We start from the raw sequence: 23,012 nt of genomic DNA, 5'->3' as shown, positions 1-23,012 counted from the left end.
TTGCTAGGCAGAAGCTTTTAATTTTGATACAAAGTCGCCAAGAGTTTATTTTTGCTTTCCTCTCCCTTGCCTCAGGAGACCTATCTAGAAAAATGTTGCAATAGCCAATGTCATAAAAGTTACTACCTATGCTCTCTTCTAGGATTTTTATGGTTTCAGGTCTTACATTTAGGCCTTTAATTTAGAGTTTATTTTTGTGTATGGTGTAAGACAGTGGTTCAGCTTATTTTTTCATTACTTCATTATTAGCATTATTTTAGCTGTCCAGTTTTCCTAGCATCGTTTTTTGAAGAGACTTTTTCCCATTGCATATTCTTGCCTTTGTTGTAGATTAATGGACCGTATAATTGTGGGTTTCTTTCTGGGCTCTCTTGTCTATTGATCTTTGTGTCTATTTTTGTGCCAGTACCTTACAGGTTTTAATTGTTATGGCTTTGCAGTATATCTTAATCTGGGATTGTGATATCTCTAGTCTCCTCTTAGGATTGCTTTTGCTATTAGGGGTATTTTGTGGTTCCATACAAATTTTAGGATTATTTGTTCTAGTTCTGTGAAAACTGCTGTTGGTAGTTTGATAGGGATTGCACTGAATCTATAAATTGCTTTGAGTAGTATGGACCTTTAAATAATATTTCTTCCCCCAATCCCTGAGCATGTAATATCTTTCTATGTGTTTGTGTCCTCAATTTCTTTCATCAGTGGTTTATGGTTTTCAGAGTTCAGGTCTTTCACCTCTTTGGTTAAGTTCATTCCAAGGTGTTTGTTTTTTTCTTTTCTTTTTTTTTTTTTTTTGGTGCAATTATAAACAGCATTAATTTCTACTTCATCATTAATGTCTAGAAATGCAACTGATTTCTGTACATTGATTTTTGCAACCTGTGACCTCACTGAGTTCATTTATCAGTTCTAGTAGTTTTTTCTTGGGAGTCTTAGGGTTTTCTATATAGGGTATTATGTCCTCTACATATAGTGGAAGTTCTACTTCTTCCTCACTGATATGAATGACTTTTATTTCTTGTCTGATTTCTGTGGTTAGAACTTCCAGTACTATGTTAAATAAAAGTGGCAAGAGTGGACATCCTTGTCTTATTTCTGATCCCATAGGAAAAGCTGTTTTGCATCATTGAGTATGATGTTGTGGATTTTTCGTATATGGCCTTTATTATGCTGAGGTATGGTCCCTCTAAACCTATGTTGTTGAGGGTTTTTATTGTGAGTGGATGTTGTACTTTGTCAAATGGTTTTTCTGCATCCATTGAAATGATCATATGGTTTTTATCCTTTCCCTTAATGTGATCTATCCTACTGATTTGCAAATACAAACCACTCTTGCATCCTGGGAATAAATCCCACTTGATCATGGTGAATGATTTTAATGTATTGTTGGATTCAGTCTGCTAATATTTTATTGACGATTTTGGCATCTATGTTCATCAGGATATTGGCTTGTAGTTCTCCTTTTTTCTAGCATGTTTATCTGTTTTTGTATCAGGGTAATGCTTGCCTCATAGAATGAATTTGGAAGCTTTTCTTCCTCTTCTATTTTTTTGGAATAGTTTGAGAAGAATAGGTGTTAACTTTTCTTTAAATGTTTGGTAGAATTCAACATTTGGGTCTGGACTTTTGTTTGCTGGGATTCAATTTCCTTGCCGGTAATCACTTTTGTTCAAATTTTTGATTTCTTTCCAATTCAGTTCTGGGAGGTTGTATGTTTCTAGGAATTTATTTCTTCTAGGTTGTTCAGCATGGCATATGGTTTTTCATAATACTCTCTTATAATACTTTGTATTTCTATAGTCTGTTATTTCTCCTCTTTCATTTTTGAGTCTGATTTTTTGTTTGTTTCCATGTGTCTGGCTAAAGGTTTATCAATTTTATTCTTTTCAAAGAACCATCTCCTGGGTTTCATTGATAATCTGCTCTATGTTTTTAGTTTCTATTTTGTTAATTTCTGATCTAATTTTTATTATTTCCTACCAATTTGGGGTTTAATTTTGCTTTTTCTTGCCCCTTTAGCTATAAGTTTAGATTGTTTGAGATTCTTCTTCTTGAGTTAGGCCAATTTAGCTATAAATTTCCCTCTTAGAACAGCTTTTGTATGCATCCCAAAGATTTTGGACCACGATTTTCTTTTCTTTCTTTTTTTTTTTAAATGTTTGTTTATTTTTGAGAGAGACAGAGAGAGAGACAGAGCACGAGCAGGGGAGGCACAGAGAAAAAGAGAGAGACAGAATCCGAAGCAGGCTCCAGGCTCTGAGCTGTCAGCACAGAGCCTGACACAGGGCTTGAACTCATGGACTGTGAGATCATGACCTGAGCCAAAGTCGGGTGCTTAACCAACCAAGCCACCCAGGTACCCCAACCATTTTCATTTTCAATGGTCTCCATGTATATTTTTACTTTTTTTTTTTTTGTTAACCTGTTTATTGTTTAGTAGCATGTTATTTGACCTCCATGTATTTGGGTTCTTTCCAGATTTTGTTTTCTTGTGGTTGATTTCTAGTTTCATAGTGTTATGATTGGAAAAGATGAATATGATTAGAATCTTTGTGAACTTGCTGAGGCTTATTTTCTGGCCTAACATGTGAGCTATCCTGGAGAATGTTCCATCTGCACTTGGAGAATGCATATTCCACTGGTTTAGGATAGTATGTTGTAAATATATCAGTTAGATCCATCTGGTCCATGTGTCATTCAAAGCCACTGATTACTTACTGACTTTCTGTTGGGATGGTCTACCCACCGATGTAAGTGGGGTGTCTAAGCCCTTATTATCATTGTATTGCTATCAATTACTTCCTTTGTAACTAGGTGTTTTATATATTTGAGTGCTCCCATGTTAGATGCATAACTATTGACAACTGTTACATCTTCTTGTTGGATTGTTCCCTTTATGATCATGTAGTATCCTTCTTGGTCTCTTGTTACAGTCCTTGTTTCAAAGTCTTTTTTTCCGACATAAATATTGCTACCATGGCTTTCTTTTCACTTCCATTTTCATGATAAATGCTTTTCCAGCCCTTCCCTATGAATCTGCATGTATCTTTAGGTCTGAAATGAGTCTCCTGTAGGCAGCAGATCGATGGGTGTTGTTTTTTTATCCATTCTGTCACCCTGTGTCTTTTGATCGGAGCATTTAGTCCATTTACATTCAAAGTAATTATTGATATATACTTCCTGCCATTTTGTTTTATCGTTGTTTTCGTAGTTCTTCTCTGTTCCTTTCTTTTCTTGTACGCTTCTATCATTTTGCTAGCTTTCTTTAGTGATACACCTGGATTTCTTTTATTTTTTGCATATCCATTACTAATTTATTTGATTAGGTTTATGTATAACATTTTATGCATATAACAGTCTATATTGAGGGTCACTTAAGTTTGAACACGTTCTAGAAGCACTAAATCTTTACTCACCCCCCCCAATTTCAGTTTTTGTTGTTGTTGTTGTTAATCTCTTGACTTTTTCTTTTTAATATACACACTTGATTTTACTACTTTTGTGTTTCCTACTTTTCTTACTCCTGCTTATGGTCTTTGCTTCCTACTCAGAATGCCCTTTAACATTTCTTATAGGGCTGGTTTAATGGTGATGAATTCATTTAACTTTTAGCTGGGAAACTCTTTATCTGTCCTTCTATTCTGAAAGATAGCCATGCTGGATAGAGTATTCTTGGCTGAAGGTTTGTTGTTGTTGTTTTCTTGTAACACTTTGCAGACCAGAAGGGAGTGGCATGATATAGTCACTCTTTTCTCTTGCTCTTAAAATTCTCTTTTTTGCCATTTTAGTTTCTATGTATCTTGGTGTGGACCTCTCTGTACCTCTGGATTTGTTTCCTAGATTACGGAAGTTTTCAGCTATTCTTTCTTCAAATAAATTTTCTGCCCTCTTTACTCTCTTCTCCCTCTGGGATCCCTATAATGTGAATATTACACTTGATGGTGTCACTGAGCTACCTTCATTTATTTTATTATTTTTTCCTCTCTCCTGTTCAACTTGTTGGTTTCCGTTACTCTGTCCTCCAGGTTGCTGATCCATTCTTCTGCTTCCTCTAGTCTACTATTCCATTTAGTGTATTGTCACTTTGTTATTGAATTCTTCATCTCTGGTTCTTTGTTTTCTTTCTGTGGAGGGTCTTGGTGGGCTCCTCCATTCTTTCCTCTAGTCCGGTGGATATATTTATGGCCATTACTTTAAATTCTCTAGGCATATTACTTATCTCCATTTTATTTAGCTCTCTTGCTAGGATTTTGTTCTTTGATTTGGGAGATATTCCTGTGTCATTTTGTCTAACTCCCTGTGTCGATCTCTGTGTACTAGGAAATACAGTTATATCTCCTGATCTTGAAAGTAGTTGCCTTATGAAGACTAGGTCCTGTGGCACCCTGTAGTGCAGTGCCCCTATTCAGCAGAACCTTGAACTTCAGGGCTGTCTCTTCTGTGTGTTGTATGCCCCGTACTGTTGTGGCTGAGCTGCTTTTGCCTTCAGCCCAGTTGTCTGTCTGTTGTGGGCAGGGTTTGGTCCCTCAGTTGTTAATGGGCTAGTCTGGGGCTGCCTTAGGCATGAGTTGGGTCAGACCAGGGATTTGCCAGAGATGCAGTAGCACTGAGCTACAGGGCTCTCTCCCTGTATCGTCCCCTGGGAAGCTGTTGGTGGGTGGGGCCCACAGTCAGACCATTTGTCTGTCCCCAGGCCACTGCTGGGACCACAGTAGAACTGGTGTGTTTTTATCTGACCCTCTCCCAGGGGCAGGAGTCACCTTGGAGTGGTGCCGGCCCCCACTGGGGCTGCTCGCACACTTCCAGGCTTGTGGCACCACTCTGGATGGGCTTGCCGTGGGCTGGGTGGAGGGGGTGCGTCTACACTGCTAGCAAGGTCTACTCCAGTTTGCTATGGGAGGAGACCTGGTGCTGTTTTGGAGAACTCCTGCCAAGGCCTGGTTGGAGGGACAGTCTGCAGAAAAGCACAGGGCTGGCAGATGGTTAGCAAACTACACAGTGTTAGCACTGTGCTGGTTTCTGCACACGTCCAGGGGTCTAGGCTGGTGGGGTGGGGGTGGGGGGCGGGGAGGGATAGGGTGGCTGCCAACTCTTTTGTTCTTAGAGAAGTCTCCTAAAGATCCCTGCCCCTCCAGCACACATCCTGAGATTCATAAATCTCTCTCTCCCAGGTGTTTTTCACACTGCTGCTTCTATGCTGTATCTCAGTGGGGCTGCTACGCTGTCTCTTAAGGGTGGGGACTCGGTTTCCTATGAATAGCCCTCCAGCCCTCCCAGGGCTGAGCCTCTGAAATTTAAAGGTCCAGGTGTTAAGCCCCATTGACTGTAAAGACAGGCGATGTTGATCCCTTCTAGTCTTCAAAGCTAAGTGTTCTGGGGATTCATCTTCCCAGTGCAGCTAGTTTCATACTGGGGTGCCCAGGGTGGGGTCTGTTCCTCTCCCTTCTCCATGCTTGCAGTGGCCCTCCCATGGACAGCCCCATTGGTCAGCTTGGGTCCTGACTGCATCTCTGCCCTTCCTACCATTTTTGTTGTGGCCTCTCTATGTTTAGCTGTGAAGATTCTGTTCTGTCAGCCGTTGGGTCCTTTTCTGGGTTATTTACATTGACGTGGGTGGTATCTAGGTGTATCCATGCGACAAGGTGAGCTGAGGGTCCTATGTCATCCGCACATCTTACGCTTTTCCATTGCTATTTCCAAGAGTCTCCGGGCAGACGCTTTAACACCAGCAAATATCCTGGTCCTCATTAAAATGTACCCATAGTTCAGCGTCAATTAATGATTATTACTTTAATCTTTACTATGATGGTTACAAAGTGATGGCTTTTCCCACCCCATCACGACCTCCACATTTACCAGTCACAACTCTTCATTATCCTGCAAGCAACAGCCCACCTGCTAGGGATGGAATTGTGCCCACACCAAATTTGTATGTTGAAGCCAGAGCCCCCAGTGTGGTTATATTTGGAAATGGGGCCTCTAAGGAGGTAAAGTGAAATAAGGTCCTAAGGGTAGGGCTCTGATCCAATAGAATTAATGTCCTTGTAAGAAGAGACGCTGGAGAGCTCTCTCTCCGTGGAGCACAAAGAAGAGGTCATGTGAGGACACAGAGACCCAAGAGAAGAGGCCTCAGACACCTACCTTGCCAGTATCTCGATCTTGGACCCTCCCCGCATCCACAACTGTGAGAAATAGATTTCTATTGTTTTAAGCTACCCAGCCTATGGTATTCTGTTATGGTGCCCACTCTAAGATACCACCTTTCTCCCCCATTTATTTTTACCTATTTACCTATTTTCTATTTCTTATAAGCATGAACTCATGGATTCCTAATTTTAATGGTTCATAATTTTTTATTGTCCTTAATTATATGATGCTTATCCAAAATTTGGCCAATGGGAAACCACTCTAGCCTGCTTCTTTGTCCTCCTAAAACGCACTTTTCTTTTTATACCAGAAAGTAAGGGCGGGGGGTGAAGAATGTTCCAAATGTTCTTGCCTCAGCATTAGAATCCACACTTTCTCTGGGAAGGCCTGGTTCCTTTCAGTGGGGCAGCCGGCACCACAGTGCTCCCTAGTTGGTCAGTGCTACTGGGATATCTGCTTCTAGTCTTCTTTTCTAGAAAGAACTAGGAAGCTCACATGTACACATACACATACTTTAGAAATCATGGGTCTGACAAAACTTATGAGTTGTGAGAAATGTCTCCACTTCCAGTCTCCTCTCATAGACCTCCTGACCTGCCTGATTCCATATCCATATTTTCTTTCTTGCACAATTTCCTTCTTGCACAACCCTAGGTTCCAACACCATTTGCTCAATCCTCCAGTGTACCTAAAATAACTGCAGAATTGCTTTACCACACCACCACAAAAATCAGACTAACTGCAAATTCAGGATTTGTCTGCCATTCCTCACCTCTTCCCACACGTGAGTAAGGTACACTTATAAATATGGTCTTCCACTGTTACTTGCATCAGTTATAGTTTTCCTTCAGTGGGATTATGTTTTCATTCGAAACACAGTCGGGTCCATTTGTTTCAGCTTGCTCTCCGTCCTTACTGACTTTAATCCTGTCCTTACTGATTTATTTTCAAATTAGTAAAATATGAGCATGCTTTCCCAGTCAACTAAATTAAAAGATAAATTCAGTAGGGTCATACCCTCCCCCACTCCATCTATCCTCTTCTTCCACCCAGTCCTTTTAGAAACCAACCTCATGGTTCAACCGTCCCTCATTTTGTTTATGGAAAGATAAGGGGACACAGGCATGTTTATTTCCCCTTTGTTCCTAAATATATTCTTGTGCACTTTGATTTCCAGGCGATAGATACCATTAAATGAGAAAAGCATTCAATACAATTTTTTCAAAGAAACAAAATTCTCATTCATTAATTTGGTCTTTTTCTCTACCTCATCATTTCCACATGTATCTTTCTTATTTCCCTCCATATGCTTTTTTGGGTTGGCTTTTTTATTTCTAGTTTTTTTTGAGTTGGGAATTGAATTTTTTTAATTCTCATTGGCTTGGCAATTCTTTATCCATTCCTTTTAGACTTTTGAAGGACTGTTTTATGTATGTCTTTTCTATAAAAGTATAGAGTTGGGGTTTGTTTTATGAACCAATCTGAAAGTTCTTAGGCGAGTTAAACCCATTCACATTTAGTGACACAACTCATAATATTTGGTCTCTACACTGAAATTACTTTGGGTTTGAATTATACATATACTATTTACTGTGTTTTACTTTTTGCTTTAAAAAATATTCTTGGTGTTGGAAGTTTTCCCCCCATTATCTTGTGTTTAACTTTTTATGCCTATTGTGTTTTTCCTATTTAATAGTATTAAGATCTGTCAGTTTTACACAGTATCCTTTGAATCCCATCTACTAGCTATACAATAAGCCATGATCTTATCCTACCTTCCTTTTTCTTTCCATTTTTTTAAAGTTACATACTTTCTACTTTGTCAAAACATATTATATTTATATACCATTCCCCTACCTATATACCTATTCCCCAACCCTGTTTTAACTTTACAGTTATATATATGAAATATTCACCATCAGTCCTCTTGCCCAAATTTCATCTCTCTTGTCTGCATGAAGTTCTTTCTCTAATACATTCCCCACGAAGGATGCATGTGCACACTACTCATTTAGTTGGTGGACATTAAGAAATTTCCTACTGATACTGAAGAGCATCTTAGCTGCATATAAAACTTATGATTCACCATTTTTTTGAGTTTAACATGTTCCTCTACTGTTTCTGATGCCAGTCTTACTTTCTTGCTCTTTCATCATTTTGTCACAAGACTCAGAGGACGTTATCAAAATCTACTGGATTTGTCCAGCTATGGGAAGAGGTTGATGATCCCAGGTCAATTTTCCGTGGCACCTACCAGGTAGGCCCTTTTAATATATACATTAAGGTCCTCTTTTATTTCTGGTAATTTAAGTGTTATTTCTAGGTTTTATTTTCTTCAATCAGGAACTCCAATTATACAGGTGTTGGACTTCAGTACGTGTTCATTTTAACCACTTTTTTTCTCACCCTTTTAACTAACAGACCCCATTTTCATTTTCTAGAATGCTTTCCTAGTTTTTATCCATGTCTCTTGTTAAATTCTCATTTGAATTTGTTTACTTCTGGAAGTTTTGGTCATAACTTCAGAGATGAATTTGCCTTTTTCTTTCTTTCCTGAGTCTAAAATTCTAGTTTTGCTTTTTCCCTTTCTTGTCCTCTTCTTTTTTTTTTTTTTAGTTTTTGAATTTTTGACCTCTCAGTCTTATAATTATTCAGCTTCATGACTTAGGAGAAGCCAGAAGAGTTCATGCAACTGAGGATGATTTGAGAGTCTCGCAAGGAAAAGGTGACAAGCTCAAACTAAAACACGTTTAAGACCTCACTAGGCAATTAGATATTATTGCTGGTAAAGATGAACAAAAAAAGAAACTCTAAATGAACATGTGGCAAAACGTGACTGTACTGAGGACCGATGACACAAGTGAAGTAGAGATTTAACAAATGCTACACACGACGTTACTGAAAGAGTCCATTCTTGGAGGTGATTGTGCTCCATTTGGACACTCACAGTAGTGTCTGGGGTTCACTGATCTGGAATCAGTGTCTGGATCAGTTGGTTTATAGTTTTCATCAAATTTGAAAATCTTTCTTTAAATATTTGTCAGATGCCCCTACTGGGGACTCCAAATTGCATACATACAAAGCCACCTGAAATTGTCCCACACCGCAGTGATGTTCTGTTCACTGGTTTTAAATTACTTCTCTTTGTGTTTCCTTTGGACAGTTACTATCACAATATTCACAAGTTCACCGATACGTTCTTCTCCAAGTTCTAATTTGCTGTTAATCTTATCCAATGGATTTTTCACCTCAGACAAAGTAGTTTTCACCTCTAGAAGTTCAGTTTGGTTATACCTTCCATGTCCCTTTTTGTTTTTTTTTTGTTTTTTTTTTTTAATTTTTTTTTTTCAACGTTTATTTATTTTTGGGACAGAGAGAGACAGAGCATGAATGGGGGAGGGGCAGAGAGAGAGGGAGACACAGAATCAGAAACAGGCTCCAGGCTCTGAGCCATCAGCCCAGAGCCTGACGCGGGGCTCGAACTCCCGGACCGCGAGATCGTGACCTGGCTGAAGTCGGACGCTTAACCGACTGCGCCACCCAGGCGCCCCTCCATGTCCCTTTTTGAATAAATGTAAGAGTTACTAAGCTGCAACTAACAGAACTTGTAGTTATAAATAACTAGTTAACGCTGTCATTTCTGGGGTAATTTCAATCAACTGATTTTTCTCATCATGGGTACGTTTTCCTGCTGCTTTCCGTGTCTGGGAACTTTTGATTGAATGCCAAGCATTGTGATTCCTTGTTGGGTGATGGATATTTTGGTACTTCTCTAAATCTTGAGCTTTGTTCTTGGATGCAGACTAGTTACCTGGAAACAGTTTGGTCTTTTAAGATCTCTTAGGCAGGACTGAAGCAGTACTTAGCTATTTCCCACTATTAAAGCAAGATACTTCTATATCTAGCTACTCTACCCAACACCCTATGAGTCCAGGGTCTCCCAGTCTGGCTGGTAGAAATAGGTACCCTACTCAGCCCTGTGTGAGTGTTGGGCACCATCCCCTCTCATCATCTTGGCTGGTTCTCTCCCCAGCGTCCAGTAGTTTCCTCACATGTATGCACTGATCAATACTCAACTGAATATCTGAGGGGAGCCCCCACAGATCTCCAGTGTTCTTTCTGTGCAGCTCTCCCTCTCCAGTACCCTGTCCTGCAAGCTAATGGGTCTCGGTCACCCCAGGCTCTCAGCATCATCTCTTTAACTCAAGGAGTTGGCCACGTTCCAACGGGGTTCCCTTCCCTCAGCAGCTATTTACATTCTCTTAAGGCAGTTAGCTGGGGCTGTCATAGAACTTACTTCATACATTTCATATGGCTCATGGGTTACTGTCCTTTGTTGCCTAATGTCCAGGGTCTTAAAAACCCTCGTTTCATATATTTTGTCCTTTTTGGGGCATTGTTTCAAACGTGAGGGTAAATCTAGTCCCTGTTACTCCATCTTGGCCAGAAGCAGAAGTACCCATCCTAGCTTCTGAATATGAATATATGTAGAATATAAAGCCACCCTAGGCTGATGAGGGCTCCTTACCTTATTAACGTGTCATCATCCACAATGACTAACCATGCTATTTTGTCATGGCTGTGATTCAAAAATCTTTCCAAAATGGCAAATGTCTTTCCACAATGACCTAGGAAAGGCAAAGAGAGAACTTACAATGTAATATTTTCTTTAAAATACACATATAACTCATTTTAAACATGGTTATAGTTTCAAGGTTTTAAAAGTAAAAGCTTAACTGCTGACATACACAGGAATAATCAGAAACTTAAAAAATTAGCTTTCTGTAATTTGCATAGGCCTCGTGAACCAATGTGGGAGCTTTAGAGATCATGAAGTCTAAGCCATGTACTTCACACACGGGAAATCAGGGGACCCAGAGACGGGAATAACACAAGGTCACTGAGCTGGTTGGAGGCGGGGCCAGTTATCTCCACTCCAGACAAAGTTGTAAGCCTCATGGAAAGTATAAAGCTTGGCACCTTTCCTTAGATGTCCTTATTCTGAAGGAACTTTGAGAACTCCAAGCGTTGCAACTAAAGGGAAACAATGGTACAAAAGCAGGCTATTACACCTTCAATCGTTGGCTTTATAAATATTTGCCATATGCTAGATACTGTGGCAGGTTCTGCCCTAAAAGTACAGTGTGGACTAAGTTACAGTTCTTCAGATGCCAACAGACAAACGTCACTGCTTTAATGGAAAATGCTGGGGCCCAAGCTAAGAATAAAATGCTTGGGAAGAGAACTCAAATCAGTAAACAGCCATCTACCCCGGATCGCAACAAAATATTTGGTGACACAAGAGAGAACAAGCTAATGTTAACTAACAGTACACCACTCAATGTGACCTTTGTTTTCATTTTTCTTAGTCGCTTAAGGTATTTTTAACCATTATTTGAAGGCCATCTCTAATTCCTTTTGGAGCAAGGCAAAATAGGAATAGCAATAATAATGTCAGACTAAACACAAAAGAAGAAATCGAATAAGAAATACACGAGTAAGTGAATATTAAAGGCAACCTAAATTGCAATCTAAAAAGCAAGCTTAACCAAAAAAACCTCAGTCTAAAATCATTTTTCTGAAACAAAGCAACAGACAGACTCAGTAATATATGTAACCTTGTCAGAAGAATTGATAACTACAGGAATGGCTTATCTGATTCTACTTTGTGCATTATCAATCAAGGCATTATGAGAGACATGACCATGAAATAATCCAGATAAATTACTCTTTAGAACAAGAAAATCAACTTACTACTTCTTTTTCTACTCCTAAAAGGGTATGGGGAACCAGAAACTGAAGAAAAGAGTGTGACAGGAACACTAGATAAAAAGTGAGATGAACAAAGAGCATCTGCAGGTAAGGTGGTCAGCTTTCTACTTGCATTTTTTTGAAATAAACAACGTTTTTAATTTGAAGCCAGAATCTGAAGAGAAAAACCGGTGCACTACCAATCATCACTAATTAACATATTAACAAAATACATGAATATCACAGAGCTTACGCCACACATAACCAGTGCAAAACGTGGGTGAACACTACGTGACAATTACACACAAAATGTGAGCTAGACCATAAGCTTCATGAGGACAGAAACCATCGGCTTCGTTCCTATTTTCCCAGCTTCTGGGGCTGGCAAATAGCAGGCATAGAACAATCCTGGCGGGTTAAGCTGCTAAAATCCAACGGGAGAAGCTTTGTGTGGAAAGATGATAAATTAACTGGGGACACTCCATTATGGTCACAATGAATTATGAAGGTATAAAAAAAAAATCTGTTAAATAATCCTAATTGTCATGTGCTCCGTCCTATTGATATGGCCCAACAACTTCCAACCTTTCTTAGTGCTTATAAAGCAGCTCTTAATCTGAGAGAACTGGTCCATATCCCTGGGCAAAGACGTTGGGAGGGAAGGAAGTGAAACTTACGTAAGGCAAAAATCATAGTAATTCTAAGATATTTCATTTTCATCCTAATTTACTCTCTTTCCAGAATGGACATTCTGAATAAGAGTAGTGAGAATTAAGGACTCACCTCTATCTGTATTAGGAATCCCCAGATCTACCGTAGGAATAGAACTTTCTGCGTGATCACTGTAGTATTCAATGAGACTTGCCTGTCCTGCCCAGGTCTGCTTTACAATGGGGACTGAAATGAGAGGAGTGACAGTCACTGGCACAGTTACATAAGGAAGCTTAGAATCTCAGAAGGGAAGCATTACCACCTATAAAGGAAGAGAACCATTATTTGTTGTTCTTCAGGTATTCTAACGTGCTTGCTTTTCCCACCCTGAGAAATATCAGGTTGTTTGTCAAGGGCAGCAGGTGGATAGAACCCTCTTCTTGAGACATTTTTAGTGTACCTTAGAGCCCAATACTTCTCACTCCTGGTGACTCCACATTTCTCACGTCCATGTAATGATACATTTTCTAGTCTGATAATACTGTTGTGTTTAATTTTCCTCTTTTCCCCATAGGCTATTTCATTTACTATTCACAACTGGATTTTTAAAATGCTTCTCAGAGGGGTGAGGAATAAAATTACCTCTACGGGACGGGAATATTCTTTGTTTCTGGCTGAGATGCAAAGCTCTCTCCCTTACATTGAGGGTAGGGGGCTTCTCAAACTACACCCTAAGAGAACCACGCAATCCTATGGAGGGCACGGCCCTACCACAGAGTCACTGCACTGAATAGCCAACAGGCTTGTGTTGCACTTTTGAAAAGTGCGGAAGAAGTAATATTGAGAACCACTACTGTATTTTTGACCTCTATCATTAACAGATAAATTTCTAATAAAATTTAAAAAAGAACACAGAAAACTTTCCAGGTTGTCTGTAATTCAGAGCTAACTCTAATCATCTCCTGTCTCCACCCTTGATGGAATTCTGCCTAATTATGTGACATTAATTCACTTGGCCCAATATGTAAATATTTTCTTAGATACTTGTTTTTTAGTTACTGGCTGTGCATCTTTAAATTTCGAGAAGAGGTTTCTGTTTTTTAATAGAAAAAAAATCATCATATCTAGATTTTAAACCCTGGTAATTTATTAAGACTCTCCACCGCAAAGAATTTAGATCTTCAGGTCAGCATTTTGAGACTTTTATCAGATCATTTCTCTTGTTCCTTTTTCCCAGCCCAAATAAAAATGTACGCAAAAACTCCCAACGCACTGCCAAATCTAAGTGTCTGGCTGTGCGTGTCAACAAACTCAAAGTCAGACAGCCGTTGTATATAAAATACCAAAGCACGCCATTTTATTCATTATTCGCCAGCTTTTAAGAAAGACCTATGAATTCTGGACATTTGTTATAATCTCTAAATTACCTATTGCAACCCACTAAATAACTTTTAGATCTTAAAATGTAATTCTTCTGCAATCAGAAAGGCAGAGATTTGCTCCTGTCAAAACAGACAACGATGCATAAATAATAGATAACATAATAATAGAGAAGATGCATAATAATAGATGCGGCTGCTTGGGTGGAGGGGGGCGGGTAGAAAACAATCCTCTTCCGTTCTCCTTTCAAGTTCCAGCACAATAAGAATCTTCACCTTGGCACTGCAGTGGCAGTTTGCTTTGCATGTCACAAGCAGAGGACTTACCCCGGAAAAGGGCTCCCTGCAGCTTGCAGCCGCTAAATGTTCACGCTTGGGTAAAATGTCCTCCCTTGCATGACTCTGGAAGAAGCTGTGAGGAGAGGTCAAGAATGTTCCTCAGTCCCCAGCACTCAGTGCTGCAAGCTGTGCAAAGTCTGCGTTCACGGTCCTCAGCCTTTAGCCCTCAGCTCCTGTCTGCTCGAGTAGCTTTATTAAACAGCACAGGTCTTTCTTCTTGGCTGATTTAAATGCTACTCAAATCAAGAGCGAGTCCTTTGCTGCACCCAACTACCTGCTTTCAGGTTTTGTTAGAAACTGCTGAAACAGAAATTTCACTGAAGGTAAGAATTACCTCACTCTCCAACACCTAGCACGGTGGCCGGGATGTAGCAGGTGCTCGATAAATAGTTGAATGAGGACTGAATTTTGTAGAAGTTCCAACAAAAGGCTTGGGGCCACTTGCGGAACTAGTGTTAAAGGAAGGCTGCACTCAAAAAGGCAAGCCATCATTTGGCACGAGACTGTTGCCACCATTTTAACATAGTAAGGTGTTACGGTTCTGTTATCCCTAAAGCATTCAACAATTGTTATCGCCTGTCCCCTGATCATTATAACTCCTGAGGCATTTGTCGTATCTGGCAGCTGTAAAGAATTTAAGGGGCGCCTGGGTGGCGCAGTCGGTTAAGCGTCCGACTTCAGCCAGGTCACGATCTCGCGGTCCGGGAGTTCGAGCCCCGCGTCGGGCTCTGGGCCGATGGCTCAGAGCCTGGAGCCTGTTTCCGATTCTGTGTCTCCCTCTCTCTCTGCCCCTCCCCCGTTCATGCTCTGTCTCTCTCTGTCCCAAAAATAAATAAACGTTGAAAAAAAAAAAAATTTAAAACTAAGGCTAAGTCTCCTGCAACCGCAGGTAAAGCCTTCATTTTCAACTGGGGGTGATTCCAAATTACCTAAAACTTCTAAAATACTGCTCTATTCTAAAATATTGGGCATTGTTTGAATTCTAAGTTGAATTCGTTCTGTTTATAAGATATTCTATTTTGAGGTGCTATATCCCTAAAGATATTGAACTTAGAGAAAATAGTTGAATATAGTCACGTGATCCATCATCTCGTTTTCGATACAGAGAAGCCTGCTTTCTACCACCTAATAAAACACTAGTGAATGCCTCTTTCAAGGTTTGCCACAAGATAACTTAAAATTGGAGCAAAGTAAAACTTTACTATTAAAAAAAACCCCACTGCACAGATGGCATAAATCTTCCACATGGCTTTACAGACTCGAAGCAGGAGGAGATGTGTCTCGCTACGAGGCACAGAACACACATTTTTACCCCCGGTGAATTTACTTGCAAAACTCCGATTCCAAGTGAAAAATGAACGAGACCCTGAAACGCCGTGCGAAAACTACCACACAATCAAACGTGAAGGACTCCTGATTTTAGGAAATCTGCTAGTTTCAACGGACAAATGGACCTTTCTTCTCTGTATGCACGTCCATGACAAGACCCTGACTGCTCCTCTCTCCTCAGGGGAGGGCTAGAGACACACACCCCAAGGGTGTGTTATCATTCTTGCTTTGAAAGATGAGGTATACGCAGAACTGAGAAGCAAGCCTCTCAGCTGCTCTCAAACAACAACATCTAAAACAGCCCGGAACCTCGCTATCTGTTCAACAGCCAGGGGGAGAGCCGGGGGAGGGGGAGGGGGAGGGCAGCACCTGACTCCCGTCCTCTCTTTAATAATTAATCGAATCACATCAGTCGACGCGGTGTAGCCTTCCGTCTGGCTGCATTTTAATTCAAGCCTCGTGTTTTAAACGAGCAGAGCCTACCGCAGTACCCGGAAGCCTCTCTACTCGAAACGGCCAGCTACCATACGCTCCTTTCGATAAGTTTGTTCAGACTCGCCTCTTCTAGACAAGATGACTGCAGTAAAGATAATAGGGTGGGTGGCTGTTTTGTGTTTCCCGGTCTGAAAGGAAAAAAGTTTATTTTGAGGTGCTCACGAAGCTGTGAAAAGGAACTAAAGGCTGAGCAAACAGCAATTTTACCTCTTTAATCAGAGGAGGCTGCAGGAGGAGAGCATCTCACGACCCGCCACCTGATGAACAAACCAGTGGCTGCCACGAGACACTCAAGACACGCAGAGGAACGGCAGGGCCAAATGGTGCAAAGAAAGTTCTTTGCGTTTTCTGACAGCTCACGTCACCCAGTGGAAACACACATAACCCAAGAGGAAGTGAACAAGCAGAATATTAAAACTCCAGAGACCTTTTCCTTGCTTAAACATAATTTTACAGGCTATGCCTAATTTGCTTTATATAATACTTTTAAAGTTTCTTTCAAACCCCACTAACTGCGTGCGTCTCAAGAGTGTGTTGCTATTTCGATGGTGTCAATATGTATTTCTTTCTTAAGCCAAAAGATAGGATATATTTTTTGCTGTGTCCTAAGAATGCTTTATTTCATTTAAATCAAAATCCAGGCACAAAGCAGTTACATAAACGTTGGTTTCACTGTTAGGCCAAAAAGGTACAAGATGTAAAATAATTTCTTTTTAATTTTGGGACTTGCCTTTATTATCCATTCTCCATTGAGAATATAAAAAATGAGTTCAGTGTATATTTCCCTTGCCTTGACTGGAGCCTTGAAGAGAAAGTGCCATCCCTCATCCTGGATGTGGCCAACGTTATAAGGAGCTGGGGTGGGGGGCATCGCTAGAGTCTGCTGCATCCGGGGCAGGGCACCCACAAGTGAGAACCTGCCACCAGATACGTCACTAACAATATAGCCGACTCTCGGTTTTCCAAAGATAAATATACAGTCTTATCTATGTTTTTCTTCCCCTTGTCATTTGGCCTTTGTAACTTCACTGTTCCTACCACAAAGTGCACAGGGAAAGAAAAAAGAAAAAAACCCACCCCAGTCTCTATATTCTGCTTTACTGTAGACTCTCATCCCTGTCCAAGCAGCTTGGTTTATCTTTTAGATCATCTGTGGATTTCAGTTCCTGGCTATCCCCATTGCTCCTGAAAATAAAAAGCCTACTTTCCCACCTTCTGGCCAAGTCAAAAATGACCTTGAGCCTAGCAGAATGTCAAAATGAATATCAAATACTATTTATCAAGTGTTAAGACTGTAATACATCCAAGGAGATTACACTATAGCTGTGCTGTGGCAGAAAGAATTTGGGATTTGGAGCCAGAAAACCTGAGTCCCAGCTCTCCTACTCAATAGTCTACGAGAACGTGGGCCAGTTGCGTCTTGTCCCACACTCTGATTTCTCTACGGTATCAAAGGAATAACAACATTAATTACCACATCATGTGGAATTGTCAGTATGAACGCAGACGATAGAATGTACGTAAAAAACGTCAGAAAATGCAGAAGAGGTCAGCAGAAGCAGTTACTATGGTGTTCTCAATGTAACTAATACGATTACTGCATAATTCTCTGGACCCACTGGTGGCTAGACTAGCCGCCCAAAAGGAGGAAAGGAGCCCCGTGGCCTAGCAGGCTCGCTTCCATCAAGCAATATGGACATCAAAGTCCCTAGCATCCTGCTGCCTTAGACCACCTTTTCAAACAAACATCCAAGTTTAAAGATGGCTTGCCACGGAAAGCCAACTGTGAAAGCCTCGTGCTACCTTTTAAGTCTCAGGCTGCAGTGTCCTCGGATCCAAATTCATAGCAGCCAATCAACGCATCCAGCTTTAGGAGGTTTGGTTTCAACGCTCCTAACAGGCTTTGAAGACTTGTCATTTTTAAAGACCTTTGACTTAAATTCAAACATAAAAGCGTTTGACGGAGATCTGAAAAGATGACCTCAAGCTTATGCCAACAAGAAGGCAATAAACTAGATCATTCAAAACTATTAAGTTAGCAAACTTTTTTTTTTCATTTCTGTAGAATATGAAAACTACAACAGGGATGGTCCCTAATTTTACTGCTTTACTGTCCGTTGAAAAATGTCTCAAAAGAGACTATGCCACCGTCCTTAACATCAATATTATGAAAGCAGTCACTACTCTCAAGTGCAGCTTCAAGATCAAATAATATCAATTTGAACATTTCTGCTGGCTTAAAAAAAATAAAGCAGTCGCCTCATTCATTTCCTTTGATAATTTTTTGTAAGATATGTCAAAAATTGTCCCCAAAAGCCCTTCCTGATTTTCAAAAAGGAAAAAGGGTATTAAATCTAGGTTAAATTTGTGAATCATGAAAATGTTGACACTATGTTGATTTTTAATAGCCTTTAGGACTCCTTGCATAATGAGTGCATATATTAGGCCGATTTAATAGGACCTGGCACTTTATGTGGCTATTTTAGGTAAACATGAATGTTTATAGTTGTGTACTTTTAAGAAACTGTTCATCATAACCAGATTTTAATTAATGTCAATATCTTAAACAATACTTGAATTCCAAATAATAATATTCTTTTATTTGGGAAATGTTCCCCTTTAAAACATAATTTGTAAGAATCATATTATCAAATAAATTATATAAATGAACTTCCCCCATAGCTCTAATCCCATGAAAACGACAGCTGGTTTAGAAATCTCTTCTACATAAATATCACACTCTTCATGAAATCGACAGTCTTTTCATGGAAAAAAATTAAAATATATGCTAAAATTAGAAAATGCAAAAGACTGTCTAATTTTCAATTTCAGAAAAGTGCAGCTTGAAATAAGGCGAAAAAAGAAAAAAAATTATGTCTACTTATATTTAGGGTGGGCTTTTTCTTTTACATTATCACCATAACTTAGTAGAATTCTGTAATGACACCAAAAACTTGAATAAAAACAACATTCGTCTGCATGCCAAGATTTCCTTAAGAAGGGACCACTGTGTATAAGCCACCTGCTGTCTTTTCCGTAACATAATCTTCTCGTGAGCACATACGTATCTTACTTTGAAAGTTCCAATGTGTGCATCCAACAGAAATGTAAAAAGAAGGATTAGTCTCCAAGAAAACATCCTTCACTGGCATTCTCTCACCTGGAAGTCCCCTCTAACATTCTTCGTACAGTTCAGAGACGGAGCATGGACAAAATAGGACGTTATTCTGCAAAATGGATTGTTATTCACACATTGTGTCCGAGATTACCACAGCTGAGATTTCCCATTTCCAATTTAAAACACTGCTCTGAGCAGTATTCAGAAGGGCTAGGGACACTCATGTTTCAATACAAAACTATCCTTTCTAATTGATCTTGGTGACTGAAATGGTATGATGAGGAGTACTAACTAAATAACTGCTTTTCACTTCAATATATGTGTTCATTCTCCCTTTCTTGAGTTTGTATCTGGTCTGTACTTTTTTTTAAAGGCAGCTTGGATTTTAAAAGTTCAATAAAAATGAATGACACAAAACCTACTTCTATCACCATGAAATTTCTTGCATGTTTTTACTGCGAAAAATATATCCTCTTTCTTCACTGGATGTCCCTAAAAGACAAGAAAACATATATGCACATATGAGTCTATGTTATATGAACATCCACATTCACACCCATGTCAGATATCACATGCTATGGAGGTGAAATTCACCGACGTCAAGGGTATCAAACCTGTTTCCAGGGTTCAGTTTTAGGGAAAAACAGGAACTGTAGTTGAGCTGACAAGGCCTCTGACATCAGCCAGACCTGGGCCCAAATCCCAGACTGCCCTATACACACTGTGTCACCCAGACAACAGTCTTCAGCTCTCAACTCAGTCGGCTCATTTAGAAAATGGTCAGAATAGCTACCAGTCAAGCTGCTTTTATTACTCCATTTATTAAGCACATTATAGCTGCCCAATAAATGTTAGTCACCTTCCCTTTCCTCTTCCCAGCTGGTGAAGATTTTGACAAAGGGAGAGAAGCAGGAGGATGTGTTAGTGTAAAATAGGAGCTGACTCCCTTCTGTGGGCTGGTCTTACTTTGATGTTGGAAGTATTTTTATGGGCCCTGTATTATCCACCCAAGTCTAGGCTACAGCAACATCCTGTCCTCTGCCAAAGGCAGGACTACTTCAAACACTTGGGGGGGGGTGGGGGAGGGCAATAACAGAGCCCTGAGCTGGCCCAGCCCAAGCTGACCACTCAAATGAAAGGGAGCACACAGGCAGACTGTGGCCAGCCTACACTCAAGGCCAGGGACGGCTTCGTGGGGGTCTTCTGAGCCCTTTATTATCTCTCTTAGGCCTTTAATAATATTCAGTCATGACTCAAACATCATTTGAGGGTTTAGAGTGACATCTAAGCACAGCTTTGGCATGTCACTCAAGGCACTAGGAGGCTGACCCCACCAAATTACCTAAAAGAGCATTAAAGAACAAGCAAACATCATGTCTACAAAGATAGGCTTTCCCCCTCAGGGACTGAACAAACATTACAGATTCTTCCCCATTACTGCAGAGTGTGTGTGTGTGTATACCTATAAGTCATCTTTGAAAATGTAACACACAGGGGCGCCTGGGTGGCGCAGTCGGTTAAGTGTCCGACTTCAGCCAGGTCACGATCTCGCGGTCCGTGAGTTCGAGCCCCGCGTCGGGCTCTGGGCTGATGGCTCGGAGCCTGGAGCCTGTTTCCGATTCTGTGTCTCCCTCTCTCTCTGCCCCTCCCCCATTCATGCTCTGTCTCTCTCTGTCCCAAAAATAAATAATAAAAAAAAAAAAAAAACGTTGAAAAAAAAAGAAAAAAAAAGAAAATGTAACACACAGACTTCCATATGACTGACTTGGGAAGAACAGACAACAATTGAGGATGATGCATATATTTTCCTTTATGAGGAAGAATTCAACAACCTAGTGAATTTCAGGGGTCTTCAGGCTCATCCTGGGGACTGAACCAAGGGTATGTCCATAACAAGTCAGTTCATTCTGAAAGTTCTCAACAGTCTCAGGTGAGATCAAATCAAGGTCTCCAGCCGAGAGGAGATGGGCTTGAGGAAAAGGCTTAGGTATTAACAGGAAATGTTTGAAATCACCCTTCTAGGAATATTCTAGTAGATATTCCAGTAGACACATGCTGTATCATCAAGAGAAATGACTCCAGGCGCACTAACTCTAAAGAGCTGTGGCAGGCAGTTCTGCACAAAGGCTCCGGAATGAGTCTGTGCGGTCACAGTTCCCACTCCCGCTCCCCAAGACGCCCTGTGTGACCTTGAAGAAGTACTTCTCAGTACGTTTCTCTTCTCGTGCGTAAAACAGGGTAACAACAGTGCTTACCTTATAGGGCTGTTATTAGTAGAAACATGATATGTAGTTTTTACCTGGCACATGACAAATGTTGGGGTTTTTTCAATATACAGGTAAAGTGCTAGACAACATCACGCACAGCATGTAGATTTTCCTTTGATATGCAAGAAAGTCTTTCTTCTATTACTTACGCAAAGTGGTAGGAAAGAATGGAACGTGGTAGCACAGTAGGCATTCACAGCATCTGTACAAAACTCGGGCACCGAAGTAAGGGGACGCCCATCCCCTTTGTCCCAGATGTAGAGGGCAATCTGTCAGGACAGGAGACAGCAATGAATGAAGGAACTCAGCCAACACCACGACTGTTAGCACGAAATCTCTCAAGGGAAAGCAGACCACCTCTTCTACAGAGCATTCAGACTGAACCATATCAATCTGTCAATATTCAACAGATTTATTTTTTTTACTTATAAAAATAGTAATCTCAGGTGGGCCAATCTTTTTTTTTTTTTTTTAACATTTATTTATTTTTGAGACAGAGACAGAGCTTGAACGGGGGAGGGGCAGAGAGAGAGGGAGACACGGAATCGGAAGCAGGCTCCAGGCTCTGAGCCATCAGCCCAGAGCCCGACGCGGGGCTCAAACTCATGGACCATGAGATCGTGACCTGGGCTGAAGTCGGACGCTTAACCAACTGAGCCACCCAGGCGCCCCCAATCTAATCGTTTATTGACAGGAATCCATACTCTGACCACCAAACAATTCCAAAGTCGTCATAAGCAACTGCAGGGAAGTTATTTTAGGGTCTGTCAAATACTGCCGTGAAAGATGAAAGAAAATATAACTGGGAGTCTGTTTTTCTACAGTGTGGTAATTATATACCTTGACTAACCAACTTGTTGAAAACATCTAAAACTGTTGGATAAGATATCTTCAAAATGATTTTAAATGGATTGCTAAATTGCCACCAAAGTATGGAACTTGTGAGGACAAACATGCAAAAGGAAGAGCCTGGGGATAAGGACAAGAAGGGTAATTTTCCTCAGTAGGTAGAGGACTCTGGTGATGCTGTTTCTGGTAGGAGTTAAAAAAATAAAGACTATGATGCAACTAAGGTGGGAGGTATCTGAGAGCAAACCCCACTAGAAAGCTAGGACTTTGGAGCTAGATGGAGGGGAAAAACCATTTCCAGATCTCCTTTGAGATCCTGTCATCAAATCCCAAGCTTCCCTAATTTGTGCCACCAGTGTGGGCCAAAACACTTCAAACAGTAATTTACAGCGGTCAGTAGAACCCTCTAGCAGCAGGAAAAGCAAATGCAAATCATTCCCGGGGAACCCACACCCTTAACGTAGGACTCCAAGGATTACCACAGATACGGTTCCAAGCAAGACTGCTCAGAGGAAAATCATAAAAAGCACAAAGACATGAGCTGATGACCCAGAGCCAGGAGACAAACCTTAATCAGACCAAAAAGACTGCAGGTCTTGGAATTATCAAACATAGATTACAAAATTACTGTGTTGAATATATTTTCATAAAGAAGGAAAAACTTTCACACGTCAGTAAAAAATGTGTTTA

General features: G+C 40.5%; 1 protein-coding gene across 1 annotated transcript in view; it reads right to left on the bottom strand.

Annotated features, from left to right (window-relative positions):
• Nucleotides 1-23,012, bottom strand: part of B3GLCT (beta 3-glucosyltransferase) — a 119,205-nt gene that overhangs the window by 29,800 nt on the left and 66,393 nt on the right. The window contains exons 9-12 of the mRNA XM_047078539.1: nucleotides 21,623-21,742; nucleotides 19,629-19,698; nucleotides 12,679-12,792; nucleotides 10,673-10,772 (exon numbers count right to left, since the gene is read on the bottom strand). Of these exons, the coding sequence (XP_046934495.1) occupies nucleotides 10,673-10,772; nucleotides 12,679-12,792; nucleotides 19,629-19,698; nucleotides 21,623-21,742 (404 nt within the window). The remainder of the gene's footprint in view (nucleotides 1-10,672; nucleotides 10,773-12,678; nucleotides 12,793-19,628; nucleotides 19,699-21,622; nucleotides 21,743-23,012) is intronic.

This window comes from Lynx rufus, unplaced genomic scaffold, assembly GCF_022079265.1.
Source record: "Lynx rufus isolate CCGP_SWC_20201006 ecotype Redwood Valley unplaced genomic scaffold, mLynRuf1.p SCAF_1, whole genome shotgun sequence".
NCBI lineage: Eukaryota > Metazoa > Chordata > Mammalia > Carnivora > Felidae > Lynx > Lynx rufus.
Note: the sequence above shows the minus strand (reverse complement) of the source record. Positions and strands in the feature narration are given on the sequence as shown.